Source organism: Nothobranchius furzeri, chromosome 12 (genome assembly GCF_043380555.1).
Source record: "Nothobranchius furzeri strain GRZ-AD chromosome 12, NfurGRZ-RIMD1, whole genome shotgun sequence".
In the NCBI taxonomy this organism is placed as follows: domain Eukaryota; kingdom Metazoa; phylum Chordata; class Actinopteri; order Cyprinodontiformes; family Nothobranchiidae; genus Nothobranchius; species Nothobranchius furzeri.
In genome coordinates, this window is record NC_091752.1 from 18,679,413 (window position 1) to 18,699,613 (window position 20,201).

General features: G+C 41.5%; 1 protein-coding gene across 8 annotated transcripts in view; it reads right to left on the reverse strand.

Annotated features, from left to right (window-relative positions):
- adgrb3 (adhesion G protein-coupled receptor B3) overlaps positions 1 to 20,201 on the reverse strand; it is a 179,639-nt gene that overhangs the window by 67,478 nt on the left and 91,960 nt on the right. For all 8 annotated transcript variants that reach the window (XM_070542386.1, XM_070542385.1, XM_070542383.1 and 5 more), the window contains 5 exons: positions 19,942 to 20,010; positions 16,505 to 16,613; positions 3,325 to 3,471; positions 1,957 to 2,032; positions 2 to 104 (listed from right to left, as the gene is read on the reverse strand). In XM_070542386.1, the coding sequence (XP_070398487.1) occupies positions 2 to 104; positions 1,957 to 2,032; positions 3,325 to 3,471; positions 16,505 to 16,613; positions 19,942 to 20,010 (504 nt within the window). The remainder of the gene's footprint in view (position 1; positions 105 to 1,956; positions 2,033 to 3,324; positions 3,472 to 16,504; positions 16,614 to 19,941; positions 20,011 to 20,201) is intronic.

Consider the following 20,201-nt stretch of genomic DNA (forward strand, 5'->3'; position numbering starts at 1 on the left):
CGTTTTCAAGGTGAGCCAGTTCGATCTCGAGCTGGGACTCGGTCGACTTGGGTTCAGGTCTCACAGTCACAGCGATGACCTTGGAGTTCACAGCTGTGTGGTTCCTGCAGCAAACACAAATGACCAAAAGTGATCAGATGTCCAACAGCCTAACCGGGTTGAATGATCTCAATTTAGTAGCTTGTCGACCAGGAAATCAAAATCAAACCTGATCAAGAACATCAAACTTTAAAGTGATCCCTTAAAACAAGGTTCTGTCTGTGAGTGATCTGGTGGGGCTGGCTCTTTAAACAGCCTCTCTTTGGATAAACAGAGAATAGTTCGGACCAGACAAAAACGTTTTCTAGTGTCTTGAAAACAACAAATTGCAGTTGCAAAAATGTTCCCTTCAGCAAATACTTTTAAAACCTTTACATTACCATAAAGATATTTTACGTAGAATGTCTTAAAGTGTTCATTTCATTAATTTGAATAAGAATTATAACGTCAGGACCCATCTTTCATTTGTTTTCAATCCTAGTTTGTTGTTTATGAAAACTTGTGACCACAATTTTTAACTTTATTTTTATTCGTTTTAACAGAGAAAATTTCCTTTTTTCTATAATGAAAGTAACAGCTGGCTTGTTTTTTTTCTTATTCACTAAATACTTTTTTTAAAGAATGCGGCACAAAATGAAAAGTTCCACTAACATCTGAGTTTGCAGCACTTTACACAGCATGAGCTGACAATATGTTTGCACCAAACGTTTCCAGTAAAAATCAGATTTCTGCACTTGTTCAAAAATGAAAATTGGTCAACTAAACTTCCTCAGCCTAACATTTGTAGGCCTGCCACATTTGCTGGCAGTAAAGTTGTCGAAGAAATTTAGTGTCACCACAAAATGACTTTCTGTGAAATTATGTATTTGAACATTTTTAATCTCTAAAAATTAATCTACAGAATTTCTATGTAAATATTTCATCAGCAAACATCCAACAACAATAAACGTGGCCTCCTGGTGACCCCAGACCAAAGTAATCGTCACTCGATTGTGTCGAGTAGCTTTTAGCCAGTCACTTGATACCAGCGAGCACCCACATGAATACGTAGGTGCACCATTGGGCACTGGAGAGCATAACTTGTCACCAACATATTGGGTAGGTCCCTCACTCTCCAAACCCAACTGGAGTCGACGCAGAGTGAGCCAATTTTTTTGCACAGTTGCAGCAAGTGGCGCACTTTTGAAAGCGGGTCACGTGGGATTACTATTGCCTTCTCTATTCTTCCTGTTGGGAATTAATTTTGTTTATTTATTTATTAATTCTTATGTCATACCATATGTCTAATTTTGTTTAAGCATGTGTTTTTTGTTGGGTAAACACTTTCCTCAATAGAAATAAATGCACCAGGTGGAGGCCTGCTGCTGCGCCAAAACTTTGCTGATTAAATTTTTAGAGATAAAAGTCTACAGTTGAATTTTTATAGATGACATTTTTGCTGGCGTGTAGTTAAAATATTCCAATACATAATTTCACAGAATTGCCTAAAAAGTCATAATCTGATGAGCCTGTACGTCTTCTATATAAAGTAATTACCAACGCTTGAGAGGGTGAAAATGCTGCAAATGGAAAATATTAATGTCTGACAGAGGCTGCTTGATTATGGCCATGTCCATCTGAGAGGGAGAAGCTAAAGTGTGCCATTATGAGTTTGTCTCCATCAGTGATGGGAATAACGCAGTTTAAAATAACGGTGTTATTAAAAAATTTTTTTTCAGTAACGAGTAATCTAATTAATTACTGTCCTCTTTAATCATAACGTCATCTCCGTTACTGATAAGGAAATGCGTGCAACGAGGGTCTTTAACCATGAGTGAAAACATGACTCCTCTGCTGCTTCAAAAGAATGAAATCAGTCTCAAGTTTCCTCTTTGCTAGTAGACCAGAAAATCCAGGAGATGAGAAAGTTGCCCTTACTTTGGTGAAGGTAGCATGAGTCCGAGAGTCTTGTAGAGAACAGTCCCCAAAATAAAGACTGGCGACCCTTCCATATCTGAGAAAAAGAAGAGATCAGCTAAAATAATAAAGATTTTTTAAGTAGTCACACTGTATATCATACACATGAAAATCTAAATGTAAAGCAAACAAGCATTAAGCAAGTTTAATGCCAATTTCACTTTAACAGTTATGTTTTCTCATCTTTCAATTTGTAGCAGCTGGAATTTTAAGCACATCACGCAGAATCCCAGTCAATACTTTGCATTGATGTATTTGATGTATTCCAGATTAAACTGATTGGACCAATTATAAAGATGATCTGGTGAAGGCTTGAGATATGGATTGGCAGCTGCAGCTTTTGAAAGGGCGACATAAATGCTGAGGTGATGGCTGAACAAGCAGAAATAAGCTTTTTCTTTCTCTTTCTCAAGAACACTGTAAAACCCTTTTATTAGAGTTTTGTATCTCAAATAGTCTTTTAAAGATCAAGTTCACTCATTTTTGGGATACATTTGTAGTGGTCTCCAGTATAAATGAATGCCTTGTGAGACGATCTCTGTGGACAAAGCTCTGACGCTCCTGTTTCAGGAACTAAAAGTGTGCCAGAGGAGAGGGGAGCAGAACACAGCAGGATCTGGAATCTTATCTCCTGATATTCGAATATCTCGCCTCTGATTCGCTAACAGCTACGCCACTCTGACAGATTTGATTTGCTTTGCAACATTGATGTTTCATCTCCACAAATAAACAAGCCTGAAGGAGTTCTGCTATGTTTTAGTTACTAATGCAAATGGTTAGCTTCTACTAGCCAAGACGTGCTCTGCTCTCTCCTGGAGGCTAAATCAATGACAGCCTTCTCCGGTGTGAGTCAAGATGGGGGAGGGATCCATGAATGCTAATTTGCAGTGTGACGTCACATAGAACTGACTGGCTTCTCTTATCCGAGCGTTTCACCGTCTATTTTCTACCGGCGGAAAATGCAGGAAATGGGTGTAGAAGGCGACGGTTCGGTGAGGTAGACAACTCGATGGTCCAAAAGTTGCTTTTGGTCCAAAACGTGTTATTGGTGGAGGTTTTTAGACAAATGGAAGAGAACTGCTTATTTTTTTTTATTTTTTATCTCCACAATATAGTTATAAGTATACTATGTTAGGACGTTGTTGAGAGGCATGAAACAACATTTTTTAAGCTATTTGTTTTCCAAATTTGTCATTGTAACTTTAGTAGAGAAGTGTTACATTTAAACACAAGGGCTGGTTGTGCAGCTCTGGATCCTCCTGGGAAAAAAATGCATTGTTAAGGAAGTGATGTGGCTCTGTGATATATTAGACATGTTCAGTGATATACCTGCTGACTGGGAAACAAAGAGGCCCTTTGGGATGACCACTTTATCTTCCGAGTTCCTGGCCCAGTCAACCATGCCTTTACGACCTTTCATGGGGAAGTTGATGTCAGTCGTCACTGACACAGCTGGAATTCTCTGGATGCTGGCCACTGCAGGAACAAACACCAATAGGAAACAAAAAATGTACTTTTTTCAAGTCCATCTCATGAACAATAATCCCAGGTTTAGGTTTGAATTCAAGTTCTAAATGACACTAATGTGGGTATTTTCTTTTTTTGGCAACAAAAGTGACATAAAACGTGTTATGTGTTTTGTGTTTTTGCACCTTTTTCTTAGTAGGATGGGGGAAATGGAGAAGCTGTGAGCTTTGATAACTTGCAAGTGGTTTGTGTGTTTCATCTGTACAAAAATCAGACCAAACTTGGAAAAAGGTAAACCCTGTGGAGAGATGTGCCCTGGACTTTGACTGTGAGGCTCATGGGTAAATCAGCTTTGATGCATCACACTCACGCACATCACGCAACATGTCTGATGGAATGCTAATGTTTTAGAAAGTACAAATACAAAAACACTTTATATCTGAAGTAACTAAAAGAACACATACTGGGTTTTTATTGGCCAGCACCAAAAGGCAAAGAGCAGGCGATAATCTTCTTGTTGGTGTCTGTTAATGTGTGTTTGGTTGTTTATCTTTCAGCTAAATGGATGTTACTGGCCATTTTGGTACGTAATAATTTAATGTGCATCTACAACGGATTAACCTTGAAACGTCCAAAAGGGTCAATTTTCACCTATATATTGATCAACATAATAACCTTTCATCTGCAGCATAAATCCACTTTCTATTTGGCCTTCTAAATCCAGAAGGTTCTGCTCAGCTCGTGTTGACATTCCATGAAGACAAAATATCCAGACAAACATTCTCTCCCAAGGTTCCTGCACTCTCTGTGAATGCCAGACGTCAACATTCTTCACTCTGAATAAGTGAAGACTCCACAATTTTATTGTTTTAAGTTAAATTAATCATATATGATGGATGATCAAGATGTTTAAATCAAATGTTTGAAAAACCTGTGCTTAAATCAATCAATTTGAAATGAATAATGTTCTTCAAATGATCTATTTATATCACAAATCAGCATGTGTTTGATTTAACAAGTTGACCATTGTTTACACGCATACACATTACAATAGGATACTCATTAAGGTTAAAGTGCACCTTGCATAAGGTTTTGATCATTCAGCGTTAAAAACATATTTGTATCTGAAGGAAGGCGTGGCTTTCTGAGGGATGTTGGTAAATACTCCAACGTGTCAAATTCTGATTGGCCAACTTGGCCAGAAATCATAACAAAGTAGTTTAATAAAACAAGAATTACTTCCCAATTAATTCAGTTTCTTGCTGACCCTCGAACCGGCCAATTCGGGAAAGAAGCATTTTTGAAACCATCTTCTCCTTTGACCTCCTGTCAAAGCCTCTCTGCAACGCTGCAGCTGACACCAGACAAACGGCTTTTAAGAGCCAAGCAAACATCAACCTTAGATGCAAATAAGCATTCCAGCCTTCGGCCCTCACCTCGAGGGATCTCAGACTGGACGGGTCCTATCGGAACTATCAACGAGTTCCTGATATCAGAGTTCACTCCACCGGCAGTGACCATCGACCCATCAGATCGAACAAGAACCTCCACTCCAAGGATGCATAGACTTGGCACGACAGATTGCATCTGATGCTGTTTTTAATAAACAACATTCTAGTTTAGAACCAAACAACAAATTCTTTTACACCCAGATGTCACATTTTCTCTCAGACACAAATAAAGGTTGCTACGACATCTAGCTTCCATCACAACACCTCACATCCACCACATCACATCTCTTTATTCATATCTTGTCATGTATAAATTGTTAGTTTAGGAAGAAGAATTAAATTCATTTTATAAACTATATACCTGACTCTGTGTGATGTGACTCGTGACCCGGTCAAAAAAATCATTGGTGGGAACCTCCCATTTTTGGCGTCAACTTGCCCCCCGGTGGAGCAATGGGTGGGCCATGTTCGTACTTTTATATGTCGATGGAATCAACAGGCAAAAATAGTAAAAACTCACTTAGTCTGACATATGTGGAAGTACAACTGAATATTTTTGTAGATTAGAGGTCCGGGGAGGTCTTAGACTAGCATGCTCAGTTAGAGGCATAATTGTTGGAAAACATTACAAATATTGGCTTTTGGTATTTCAAATTCTATCAACAATTTAGCTACAGTTGCTTTACATACAATAGCTTTTCATTAAGTTTCAAAATATAACCTTTTTTACAAAAAGATATCGGAGTTATTTATCTCTGTGACAACATGAAAACATTTGTCTCAGCATCTCTTTTTCTTGCATTAGCCCAAATTATCAAATCATCAGTACTTATCAAAGATCAACTTTACTCATATTTTTAGTACATGTGCAGTGGTCTGTAGTAGGAATTATTGCCTTTTGAGTTGTTTTGTGGGGCATAAAAGCTCAGATGTGCCTGTTTGAGGATGTAGAAGTCAGAGAGAGAACATAGCTTCAGACAACAGCAATATTAGTCTTCATGGTATTTGGGTATATGTCAATGGCCTAGTGGTATGAGTGTCTGCCCTGGGACCGGAAGATTGTGGGTTCAAATCCAAGGTTGGGTCACACCATAGACTTTAAAAATGAGACCCAATACCCCCCTGCTTGACCCTGACCTTTAAGGGGTTGGATTGGAGGGTTAAACCACCAAATAGTTCCCGAGCGCACACCGCTGCAGCTCACCGCTCCCCACAGGGATGGGTCAAATGTGGAGATGTATTTCACCAGCATGTGACGATGACTAATCGGACTTTTAACTTTATCTCGCATCTAATTGGCTTACAGCAACGTGACTTTACCACTGACTCCATTTGCTTTGCAATGTTGATGTTTTATCTCCACAAAGAACGCAAGCCTGGAGGAGTTCTGCCATGTTGTGGAGTAGCTAATGCTAATAGTTGGCTTCTACCAGCGAAGATTTTCTTCCCAGATGCAAAACCAACAACAGCCTTCCCCGTCTTGAGTCAAGATGGGTGAGTCCATGAATCCCAAGTGACAGTGTCACGTCGATCTGACAGACTTTCTAAACTGAGCATTTTTCTGTCTATCTTCTTTCAGAAGCTAATGCATATTTTCCTGTTCAGCCTGCATGTTGCATTCAGAGTGAATGATCATTTTTAAAAATAAAAAGTAAAAAATGGTTTCCCATTGAACCTGCTCTTTAATGCTTAGGCTCCCCCCTCAGCGGGGGCAGCGGGGGTCCAAGTGGGCTGTCAGGGTGGCACTGGCCCACCCTGGAACTACCCCTGTAAGACCCTTACTCTTATCATGCAGGAGTTTGATTTAAGATTTGACCAAAACAACTATAACTTCACTTTTCACCTAGGAGACATGAAAGATGGTGGGGCAATGCATTTCCTCCCAGAATGCCAGGCTTTTAATTGCACAATAATCTGAACATTTCTGCAGGAAAATTATTAAAGGCTTGTGTTCAAAGTTCACAATCAAAGCTGTTATTGACTCATTACATTTGCCAGACAGGCAGTGTTTCAAATGACTTGTTATCCTAATGTACCAAATATAAAATGCCAGTACATGAACTGAGGCATCAACATGGAAAAAAAAAAGACAAATGGAAATGGCCCTAAAACTACAAGGGAGGGGATAAACCTCCAATGTTCTCTATCTGGTATCACATCCACCCCCAGTCAGGTGGCACTTCAGTCTGGGTAATCTCAGACTAATCCCTCCATTGATGAAAGAGAAAAAAAAACCTTGCTATTGTTCATTGTGCCATTCTAGTAGTACAATTTAAATCCTGGCACGACTGCTTGATGAGTGAAATCTGTGACGGAGAAGGTGTCTGTGTGTGCTGGGATGATCCTGTAGTGACGATGAAACCACAGAGCAACATGAGACCTGCCTTGTTCAGAAACCTGCTCCCAACACCAGATGTTGGGAGCGGCAGTGGTAGGTGTGTGTTTATTTGGGTTTGCAGATTTAGTCACCGGGCACAACATGAGAAACAACAGGGTGCAAGGAAAGCTGTCTCGGAGCTCGGGATAATCCTGCAGATAAATGGCACTTTGCCTCTGCCGAGTAGAGCTTGGGAGCTAAAATAAAGCAGTCATCTAAGAGGGTGATGCTTTTGAACACTAGTGAGATAATACCGTAGAGGTCGGTTTTATAAATTCAGTTCTACCACTTAGAAAAACGGTTAAGCAGGACTGTGCAAAAAATGACCATTTGAATCAGTTGCTTACAAGAAACAGCCAGAACCAGAGCAGCATTTAATCTTCTAAGATGTTCCATACTTCACTTTGTCCTCCAAGTGTTAGCTAGTAGGGAGCAAAAAGAAGCTGCCGGACTGGGATGTCTTTTTTTTATATATATCTATATTTTTTGCAATCAAGGTTAATTAAGTAAAAGTGGGAGAGCAGAGGACGATACGGCGGTGACGGCCATTATTTATCTAGGTGTCAAAAGGCTGCCATAAATTAGTGACGAAATGATGCAGCGATGTCTTACTCAGCCAGATGCTTTCTTCTTGGCTCTAACCAACAGATACACAAAACGATCCATTCCTTTAATCAAAAAGGTTGTGTGAGCTCCAGGATACAGTGGTGTGATATAAAAGTAGTTGTTCCTTTGAGTGAGCTCTGACAAAACTAATTTATTTGGACTAAAATTTGGAAATAGACTTGGGAATTGTTTTTCTGCATTTGTGTCTGATGTATAGATGTTACATCTACAAGCAAAGAACCAAGATGGTGACATAAAAATCATTGTATTCAAATGTAGCAAAAGATAATCTTTTCATATTTGCAGGGATGTGAAAGGTGTTTCCAATAAAAGTGTCATTTGGTACCTTCCAGAATGAGCCTTTTCAGGGTTAAGAAAACAAGCTGAAGCTGGCCACGCCCACCAATCCCCCACTCAGGGACTGTTTCTCAATATGCGTTCTCGTCTGAACTTGTGTACTCACGTCCTTGTGAAATGTCATCAACGATGGCGTGAGTACTGTTCCAATCCTGAGTACATAGCATGGCAAGCTCGCTCAAAGTTCTCTGGTGTATTCTTGCTCCGCCCATTGTATCAAGGATACATCAATGCATAATTCATAACTGTAGTGTTGCATATGAGAAGTACTAGTAAAGACATATAAAGTCGCCTGTTATTGAAAATACAGGTCCTTCTAAAAAATTAGCATATTGTGATGAAGTTCATTGTTCTCTGTAATGTACTGATAAACATTAGACTTTCATATATATTAGATTCGTTACACACAACTGAAGTAGTTCAAGCCTTTTATTGTTTCTAATATTGATGATTTTGGCATACAGCTCATGAAAACCCAAAATTCCTATCTAAAAACATTAGCATATCATGAAAAGGTTCTCTAAACGAGCTATCAACCTAATCATCTGAATCAACTAATAACTCTAAACACCTGCAAAAGATTTCTGAGGCTTTTAAAAACTCCCAGCCCGGTTTGTTACTCAAAACCACAATCATGCATAAGACTGCCGACCTGACTGCTGTCCAGAAGGCCATCATTGACACCCTCAGGCAAGAGGGTAAGACACAGAAAGAAATTTCTGAACGAACAGGCTGTTCCTGGAGTGCTGTATCAAGGCACCTCAGTGGGAAGGAAAAAGTGTGGCAGAAAACGCTGCACAACGAGAAGAGGTGACCGGGCCCTGAGGAAGATTGTGGAGAAGGACCGATTCCAGACCTTGGGGGACCTGCGGAAGCAGTGGACTGAGTCTGGAGTGGAAACATCCAGAGCCACCGTGTACAGGCGTGTGCAGGAAATGGGCTACAGGTGCCGCATTCCCCAGGTCAAGCCACTTTTGAACCAAAAACAGCGGCAGAAGCGCCTGACCTGGGCTACAGAGAAGCAGCACTGGACTGTTGCTCAGTGGTCCAAAGTACTTTTTTTGGATGAAAGCAAATTTTGCTTGTCATTCGGAAATCAAGGTGCCAGAGTCTGGAGGAAGACTGGGCAGAGGGAAATGCCAAAATGCCTGAAGTCCAGTGTCAAGTACCCACAGTCAGTGATGGTCTGGGGTGCCATGTCAGCTGCTGGTGTTGGTCCACTGTGTTTTATCAAGGGCAGGGTCAATGCAGCTAGCTATCAGGAGATTTTGGAGCACTTCATGCTTCCATCTGCTGAAAAGCTTTATGGAGATGAAGATTTCATTTTTAAGCACGACCTGGCACCTGCTCACAGTGCCAAAACCACTGGTAAATGGTTTACAGACCATGCTATTACTGTGCTCAATCGGCCTCCCAACTCTCCTGACCTGAACCCCATAAAGAATCTGTGGGATGTTGTGAAGAGAAAGTTGAGAGACGCAAGGTCCAACACTCTGGATGAGTTTAAGGCCGCTATCAAAGCATCCTGGGCCTCCATAACACCTCAGCAGTGCCACAGGCTGATTGCCTCCATGCCACGCTGCATTGAAGCAGTCATTTCTGCAAAAGGATTCCCGACCAAGAATTGGGTGCATAACTGAGCATAATTATTTGAAGGTTGACTTTTTCTGTATCAAAAACACTTTTCTTTTATTGGTCGGATGAAATATGCTAATTTTTTGAGATAGGAATTTTGGGTTTTCATGAGCTGTATGCCAAAATCATCAATATTAGAAATAGAGATGCACCGATGGATCGGCATTTGATCGTAATCGGCCGATAGCGCCCCTATCGGTTTTGATCGGAGTTTTCAAAATAGAGCAGACCGATCAGGTAGGGTTGTCACGGTAACCAGTGTAGCGGTAAACCCCGGTAAAAAAAAAAAAAGTTGACAATAATAATAACCGTCTTGTTTTTTAAAAAACTATATTATCTTGGTGGGTTTACCGTGGCTGTGGTGTAGGCGCGGTGACCATTACCAGCCACCGTATCATCTGCTGAAGTTGCCGGCGGCACATGCGCGCTTTGTTGTTTACAGCCAAAACTTTCTTGAAGCTAAAGCTGAAATAATGGCCAAAGGAGGAGAAGGCAGCGTTCAGGACATTTTTCATCCCTCAAAGAAGACAAAGTCGGAAGTACGGGCATCTTTTAGATATTTGAAGAATGCCGAGGGAGTTGATAGAAGACGGACGGCTATCCTGTTTGCAGCACGAGCAGAAAAAGTGTCTGTGAAAGGCAGCAATGCTTCAAATCTCATGACACATCTGCATGACCATCACCCACAACTCTACAGTCAACGCAAGGCAAGCTAACGTTAGCGTTTTAGCTAAAATGCGTGATCCGAGGATTTGGGTTGAGGGAGAATGCAACGAGTGGCTATAAAAAGCAGCTGCAGCGCCGCTACCTGCATATAAACCGTGTCGCGGACACCCCCATGTTAAAATGACGCTATGCATTACGGGGCTCCCAGGGGCAGATAAGAGTTGGTCTCTCTCCGAGAATAATTATGAATTTAACAATGATTACTGCCTGATGACATTTTCCCACATCTGCAAAGCTCACTGGAAGGACACAAACCGAGGACAATATTTCCTGACATAGGGTTTATTACTCAAGTAAGGGTAAAAAAGTATCTGATTAGAAGGCTACTTGAGTACTGAGTATCATCTGATCTAATATTTTTAAAATGATGACATCAAACAGACATACAATAAGAAGTTATGGGCAAATATTGGTATTTTAAAGACTAAAGGGGAAAAATGTAAACAAATAAACAGCATGATTACAAAATAACACATTTTAGGCAAATTTTAGACACAAACTGAGGACAATATTTCCTGACATACAGGGTTTATTTAGTTGTGTGAAAATGTAGCACGTTTAAAAAAATACCGCGATGATACCCAAAATCGTGGTAATTTTGGTCACAATAACCGTGAGGTTAAATTTTCACACCGTGACATCCTTAATACAGACCATTTTAGATTAGGTTATATTTCCTTTATTCCCAGATTATGTAGTTTGTAGCACTCATTATAATGTTGTAGAAAATTTCTGGCCAATCCACGTGATCGGTATCGGTGATCGGTATCGGTGATCAGCATTCTTTGATATCGGTATCGGTGATCGGCAGCAAAAAAACCTGATCAGTGCATCCCTAATTAGAAACAATAAAAGGCTTGAACTACTTCAGTTATGTGTAATGAATCTAATATAGATGAACGTCTAATGTTGATCAGTACATTACAGACAATAATGAACTTTATCACAAAATGCTAATTTTTTTAGAGGGACCTGCAATTGTGTGTAACCTCTAACATTTGCTCTATATTTGAGTTTTCCAGACTTCAAGATGCCTGAAAATGCTAATTAGCTAACCCACTATCAAAATAAAAGTGATGTTGGCATAAAAAGCTCTGTTTTGAAGAAAAATAAACTTGTTTTATTCATTTAACAGTAGAAAATGCTGGTATTTTATTAATGTTGATCAAAGTGGACCAAATAGTATATATTTAGAATGTATTAATTGTTATTGTGTTATTTAAAGGCCAAACAAGACTTTTGTTTTTAAGTCATGGTTGTTCTTTTTAATCGTTGTGTTTGCCATGATGCAACAAAGTACTGTTCTATTACAAATGCTGTTATCATCCTCCCATTTCTGATAGAACAAACTTTCTGCCGTACTAGCCAAGAACGTACTTGTCAAGTACACAAGAACATACTAGAGAACTTGAGGAAGGCCAGGGTGATATGAGCTGACAAGCTTGAATAACTGAGAGGGTTCTAGAGAGGTGAGACGTGGTTCAATGCTAAGTTCCCTGTTTGACATCACAAACATCGAATTTTTAAAACAGCTTGCATTAAAAAAATCTTAAAACTAAACAGACAGAAAACTAATGGAGTTTTTTTTTTTTAACATTTGGAGTGTTTATAGAGGCAGTGGAGACCCATGACAGCACAAAAAGGAGGAAAGTTTTGGGTTTTAAGTTATTTTGAAGGTGTGGGTCGTGTTTTGGGGCAAAAATGTGCCAACAAATTAATTTGGACATCTTCCATGAGCTAAAGTGGGGGAGTATAAAATAAGAGAACATAAAATCATTCTCACATCTCAGAAAGATAAAAAATGTAGAAACTCTAATGGTACATTTACCACTTTAACAAAAAGTCTGTCTCTAATGAAATGCACTCAAGCCTTTTTTTCCCACAAGTCTAAATCTATTAGTTAATTTGACTCTCGTGCTGTGTCCTAATGGCATTTTGATGGCTGAATTCATTGAACCACATTTGGTATGCTATTCTTGTGGGCCACCTATTCATCATTATGGAAATCATATGCCATAAAACACCAGTGAGTGTAAGCATCTTACTGGAAGTGGGTCAAATCTTTATCACAAAGAACACAAGGAAGAATCTGCTTGCTTAAAACGATATAGTAAATGCTCACATTCATTTACATGAATAAGTCAAGGCACAGTTCAATTATTACGTTCTAGTGGGCAGGGCCTGACTGACACTACGTTGTACCCTGGGCAACAATATTCAAGGGCTCCATCATCACAACCCAAGAATCACTATAATATGGTCACATACAGAATATATTACTGTAATATGCAGTAAATATACTCAATAATTGAATGCCTGGCATCACGTAACCCGCTCAGGGTAACCTTTGACCCACCTTGTGTGGACTTACCAATGAGGAGAGGGTCTTAACTTGAGGCCCTCTCTTCATTGGTCAGTCTGCATGAGACTGACTCTCAACTGACATTCAAAGTCATAGACAGCGAAGCGTCTCTGTGCAGCGCAAAAGCTCGGGTGGACAGTTTGTTTAATATAGGGTGATCATATTTCCATTTCCAAACAAGAGGACAGGGGATCTGTGCCTATGACGTCACACTATGGCAACGCCACACAAACCATGTTGGGACCCAATTTTTGTAAGAACTAAATTAATATCAGATTCTGCCAATAAAAGGGCTCTAAAACAATTCATGTGTAAATATTTAGCATATTTACTGCAAAATCTCATGTTTCTGCTTTAGTGCTGCAACAGGGTTTTATTAATAATAAATTATTATACCTTTTGTTTTACTACAGCATCGGTAAGCTTCCTGTGCACGGATTATTAAGGATGCTTGTTTCAGCTGTGAGATTAGACGATAGGATCAATGATAAAATAAGTTGTCACACACTCCATGAAAACTTTCAGAGAATCCACAACTAGTGGCTTTCAAATGGTTTTGTTACTTTTTGCAAGTTTAGAAAAGCAGCAGATGAGACAACATGTCTGATAATTTAGTTTTTCATCTGATAATATTAAAACATGTCAGTAATGTCTGAGGAGCTTTTATAAACACTGTATAAACACTGTATAACTAACACTACTGGAGAGGGTATGGATTACACAGAGGCTTCTGGGGAGCCCAGTTATGGGGAGAGGGGAGGGGGGGGGGGGGGGGGGGGGCATTTTGCCTTGGCCCCCAAAATGTCTTGAAACAGCCCTAGGTGTGTGACCGAGTGTTGAAGGTGATCTGAATTGTATCAGATGTATAATTATTACATGTGTGTAACTTATTGTTTTATACAGGTAAAAATGTGTAGTGGAGATAAATCTACCTACATTTTACTTTTTGTTTTGTTTTCTTGTTTTTATTTAACTATTTCCTGTCCTGTCTGTCTCTCATCTTCCTGCATCTCCTCTAAATTCTCCAGAAAAGCTGCTGCCTGGATTCTTACTTTTTCACCTCATCAGTTACTTTTGAGCCGATCAAAGGGAATGTGTTGCAACCCTGACCACAAAGCAGAGTGCGCATTTCGATGCGTCAGTGAGGTGAAATCACCGCAACACAGGTGATGATCTCCGCAGTAGCAGAGCGCTTCAGGCACAAATAAGACAGAAAATAGAGAACATGTGCGGACATGATTGATCGTGTGCTCATTATAGTTTTTTGGTTGCGCCACTTTGAGAATGGACCGTGCGCTGGAAGCAGCAGCCTGGAGCGCTGCGCAACAACGTGCTGTGCCGCTCTCTGTGCTCTGCTCAAACGAGTCCATAAATGATGTAATATAGGTAGAAAACTTTTTTCCGCCTCCCCTGGATGTGTAGGATATCCAGCTCCCCCATAATTCGATCCCTGCTCCTGGATGAAAAGCCGGACATTTTCATCAATACAAGAACCCCCAGTCCGGACGCCCCAGACAGAGAGTGAAAAGTGGACGTGTCCGGGGAAAACGGGATGCATGGTCACCATAGTCCTCATAAAGCGGGAAATTACAGATACAGTATTTTGCTCGTGCCCTTGCTGCCCTGGGCCCTTTAGAGTGCGTGGGCCCTGGGCAGTTGCCCAGTTTCCCATATGGTTAATTCGGCCTTGCTAGTGGGACACCATTTTTTTGAGGAAAAAGGCAGAAATGAAATGCCACCGAGACCTAGATCATCTAAGAAGTCATGTGGGAAACACTCAAATAGCTAAAAGAAACTCAAAGGGAGATAAATGTTGCCTTAACTTCAGAGTTAGAGTAAGGACACCCAAAAGAAAAATATCTGCAATTCGGACAAAACTCAAAGTAGCAGAAAAAGCTAGTTGTTGCTAAAATAAATAAATAAATAAATAAATAAAAATAATAATAATATGACCTTAGCTCATGTTGTATCCATTGTTATAGCCTTTAACCAGGAAATAACAGTCAATTTTTTCCCATGAATCTTGTAGTCAACTGATAATTTTATTTTAATAATGCTGCACCACTGAAAACATCAGATGAGAAGCGAAACTTCTTCAAGAAACAAAAGAACCTTTTTGGATTACCGTGACCTGGATGAATGAGAACCTTCACCGGCATTGGAAACATGCTTCCAGGGACTCAGACCTAAATACATGTTTGCCCATCAGACTGAATTCATTTATCTTCAATTTTACAATTAAAATGTCATTTTGGTTCCAGTAAAACACCTGAAACTGAGAACGGAAAGAATGTTTAATCAATTTTCGCATCAGGAAAATAAATTAAACAAAATAAATAAATAAATAAATTGCGGAGTGAGCAACAACACCAACAAAATAATAGAAACTAACATCAATAATTCATATTTTTAGTTCAAGAGTTGTAGCTTCATATGCTGATAGCCCTGGGCAGGAAGGATCTAATAGTAATAATAAAATAAAATATTAATTGTAATTGTAGTAATAGAAATATTGTTTTTATTATTATTATTATTATTATTATTAGTCGTAGTAGTAGTAGTAGTAGTAGTAGTAGTAGTAGTAAGTAGCAGCAGCAGCAGTATTAATAGTAGTAATTGGAATAGTAATATTAATATTAATAGTCATAGTAATATTAGTAGCAATAATAGTAAAACCAATAGTATTAATAGTGGTACAGCAATAATAATAATTGTAACAATAGTGATTAGTAAATCGTAGTAAATTAAGTAATAGCAATATCTGTAGTAGTAATAGTATTTGTAGCAGTAACAGTAGTAGTAGTAGCAACTGTAATAAAGGTAATAGTAACAACAATAGTAACAACAATAGTAACAACAGCAGTAGCTCAGGAGATAGTGGGTTGTCCAGTAATTGAAGGGTTGCTGGATCGATCACAGTTCCCTTCAGGAAATTCTGCTGTTGTGCCCTTGGGCAAAGCACTTAACCCCTCCCTGCCTGCTGGTGGTGGTTGGAGAGACCGGTGGCATCTGTCAGTGTGCCCAAGGGCAGCTGTGGTGACTACTCATCACCATCAGCATGTGAACAAATGAATGCATGAATGACTCACTGTAGTGTAAAGATCTTTGGAGTCCTCTGACTCAGAAAGGCATTTTACAAGTGAGGGTCATTTATCATTTAACAGTTAATAGTAATAATAACACTAGTATTAACAATAACATAGTAGTAACACAAAATTACTTTAGTATTTTTATAGCATTTATAAATATATTTTGCACTAAGGCTCCTAATTTGTATGATTTTTGTAATCAGGCATTGAGTGTTTTCATAAGAATTTAGCACGTTAAGACCACAAAATCAGTTCTAATTAGCAATATTGATTATTCGTTATTTTAGCCCATTCAACCTCAACATGCACCATTTATCCTAATTTACTGATGGTGGGGAAATTGACTCGGGGAGGCAGTCGAGCGCTGGGATTATATGTCCACATCAAGCTGAGATAAATGGTAAAACGAGCTCTGAGGCTGTGGATCTGTGATTCTTACCCAAGTTTCCAGTCATCAGATAGGAGTTGTGAAAATCCTTCATGCCCAGCCCAACAATGTGGATGAAGTCCTCTATGACCTGCATGAGTTCCACTGCTGCGGGGTAGATCTGGACAAGATAAAAGGAGCAAGAAGATGCTAACGATGCTTCCAATAGTTTACACAACAAGCAGGGTTAGTGAAGGAGTAAAATACGACACAGCAACAGAAAAGCAAGGCAGTATGTAGGTTATTATGTACAGAAAATAATGAGCAGATTAGCAGCCACCAGACAGCCGTGTGACATGAGTCTGAGACTTGTGTCAGGGCTGTGCCAGCACAGTTGCTGGTTGGCTTGTCCTTTCAAAGGCCGGGCCAAGTTGAAGGCAATTGCCTCAGTTCATGTGCCACCCCATCGGCGCTCGGCGCGAGAATGCAGCATGGGAAGCTTCGTGGCCTGACTGGTGGCGCTGCTGGTCCTGTCAGATCCAATGAATGGCTCTGAAGAGGCTGAGTGGCCATCGTGTGATGGGGAGAAAAATCGTGAGTAAAGACGCCCGGTACGGCAACATTTTAGGCACTTCAACGAAATGCCATCAGCACAGAGCAAGGCTTTCATCGGCAGTCAGAGTGGAATTTCTGCAGGAGTTTCCCTCCTTTGGGACACACGTGTGCACATGCCTCCACTTGTGTCTTCTATTTATTTTTTTTAGAGTTGATCAGCAATGCTGAAGTAGACACTCTGACACAGCAGAGTGAAAGCTCTAGTGGGGGGGGGGGGGGGGGGGGGGGCGCATCACGTCGGCCCTTCCGGCTTGTCTGACGCAGAGTGCAGTCATGCTCATTCTGCTGGTCTCCATGGTAACCACGGGATGTGAAGGCAGCACGGGAAATGGCTGCAGTGGAGGTTGTGTAGACAGAGCTCTCTCTCTTTCCTCGCCATGGTAACAGTGACAGGAGGTGAATATTTAGTGATCTCTGCACAAAGCCAAACTCTGCAGCCGGCAACACCTCATAGTGAAGCGGTTCATGTTGGGGGGGGGGGGGGGGGGCTTGGATGTCCACAGCAAGCAGTGAGTGGGTGCTGTAGATACCGAGCTCATTAATGCAACTGAACCCCGGCAAGTGAGGAAAAAAAAAAGAAAAACATTTCGCTGTGAAGTGGAAACATCGTCTGGTGGAATCAGACACCACTCCACTAATATCCAAACGCTGCGGCGGTGAAAACTAGAATATTTTCACCTATAGAAACGATATCTCTTTTCACATCTCAGTTCTGGGTGGACCAGCTCTATACCCCTAGGAGGATCCTGGAGGGTGCGTGGGAATTTGCCCAACCAGTCTACCTGTGTTTCGTGGATTTGGAGAAGGCGTTTGACCGCGTACCTCGGGGGGCCCTGTGGGGGGTACTCTGGGAGTATGGAGTACTCCGGGAGTATGGGGTACCAGGCCCTCTGATTCGGGCTGTTAGGTCCCTGTATGACCGGTGTCAGAGCTTGGTCCGCATTGCCGGCAGTAAGTCGGGCTCGTTCCCAGTGAGAGTTGGACTCCGCCAAGGCTGCCCTTTGTCACCGATTCTGTTTCCTTCATGGACAGGATTTCTAGGTGCAGCTAAGGTGTGGAGGGCATCCGTTTTGGTGGCCTGAGGATCAGGTCTCTGCTTTTTGCAGATGATGTGCTCCTGTTGGCTTCATCAGAACGTCATCTTCAGCTTTCGCTGGAGGGGTTCGCAGCTGAGTGTGAAGCAGCAGGGATGAGAATCAGCTCTTCTGAATCTGAGACCATGGTCTTGATTTGGAAAAGGGTAGAATGCCTTCTCCGGGTCAGGGATGAGGTCCTGCCCCAAGTGGAGGAGTTTAAGTATCTCTGGGTCTTGTTCATGAGTGAGGGAAAACTGGAGTGTGAGGTCGATAGGCGGATTGGTGCTGCATCTGCAGTGATGCGGGCGTTGTACCGGTCTGTCGTGTTGAAGAAAGAGCTGAGTCAGAAGGCGAAGCTCTCGATTTACCGGTCGATCTACGTTCCTACCCTCACCTATGGTCATGAGCTTTGGGTAGTGACCGAAAGAACGAGATCGCGAATACAAGCGGCCGAAATGAGTTTTCTCCGAAGAGTGGCTGGGCTCTCCTTTAGAGACAGGGTGAGAAGCTCGGTCATTCAGGAGGAGCTCGGAGTAGCCCCGCTGCTCCTCCATATCGAGAGGAGCCAGTTGAGGTGGCTCAGGCATCTGGTCAGGGTGCCTCCTGGACGCCTCCCTGGTGAGGTTTTCCAGGCACGTCCACCCACGAGGAGACCTAAAGGTAGACCCAGGACACGGTGGAGGGACTATGTCTCTCACCTGGCCAGGGAACGCCTTGGGATTCCCCCGGAGGAGCTGGTCCAAGTGGCTGGGGAGAGGGAAGTCTGGACCTCTCGCCTTAGACTACTGCCCCCGCGACCTGACTCCGGATAAGCGGATGAAAATGGATGGATGGATGGATGGATGGATGAATGGATGGATGGATGGAATTGCGGGTGCGTTTCTAGCCTCTGCGTGTGCTCTGATCTGTCTGTCCGTCTCTGACGCATTCTTTCTGATGAAACAGCTTGTTTATGAGTTCTTCTCTGAGACAAAATATCACTGGGGCCTGCCAAACTAAAGTTCCACTAAGTAAACACCTTACCGTCTGTACAGACTTCCAAGAGCTGCTTTCAAAGCCGTGTTTGCCTACGATTTTAGCCTGAGTCTTGTATGAAGATGCTCGGCCATTTGAAGAAAGAAAAAGGATCCTTTAAGGGTGGCATCACATTCACGTGTAAGGCCAGGTGAGCCTCGGCTTCGGGTAATGGTGACGGTTTAGCAGATGACGCCCTTTACAGGTTTGTGGCCATCGCAGATGGTGTCTCAGTCAGTTTTGTGTGTGATTTCAGGTTCTTGTAGGCTCCAGTATCACTTTTCAAAAGCGGACTTTTCACCTGAAAGTCTAGCAGGAAGTCAGAATTAAACCTAATCACACACACACACACATCTGAAAAATATCACCCTCTGTAAACATCTGAGTGGCTTGGAATAGACTTGATCTTGTTTCCTAGGCGACGTGAGCTGCTTTAGCACCTGCAAAATCATGTTTATGCCAGAACTGAACTTAATCCCACAGGTTGCCTCGATCCGTATGGCTGAGACTATGTGGATGCAGGAGGAATGTGCTCTGCAGTGCCAGTGGCTGGCCAGCTTCTGTGGCTGTGGTGCTGCCACCAAGTGGAGGCCTGAGGAACTGGTCTTCTAAATGAGTTCAGATGTCACATCTGCTAAATGACATCACAATCACATCAGCGAGCGCGTCATGATCGTTAAACCGACCTGACTTTTCTTTACTTCTGTTTTTCAGATGGAGTCAGCGCAGACAAGCCAAGTGCAACATTTATGAGAAACATTCATGCAGAAATGTGAATAATTTAGCACGCCGCCAGACGCTTACCTTTTGTGCATCTTCCCATTTCTCCTTATTCTCCTCCTCCAAGAGGTTGCTGATTATTTGAAAAAAGTTCTGCGGAAAAAGGATAAAAGGTAAAATGCAAAGCCCGCCCACACAGGCATTACAGGCAAGCTGCTTTTTAAAATCATGACATTAGCACCATGTGCTCAGAAAAAACCCTGTTAGGGATAATACACTGACATTTGTGAAAGCTGCAAAAACATGGATTTCTATAAGGGGATAACGATGGTCCCTGCAGGGCT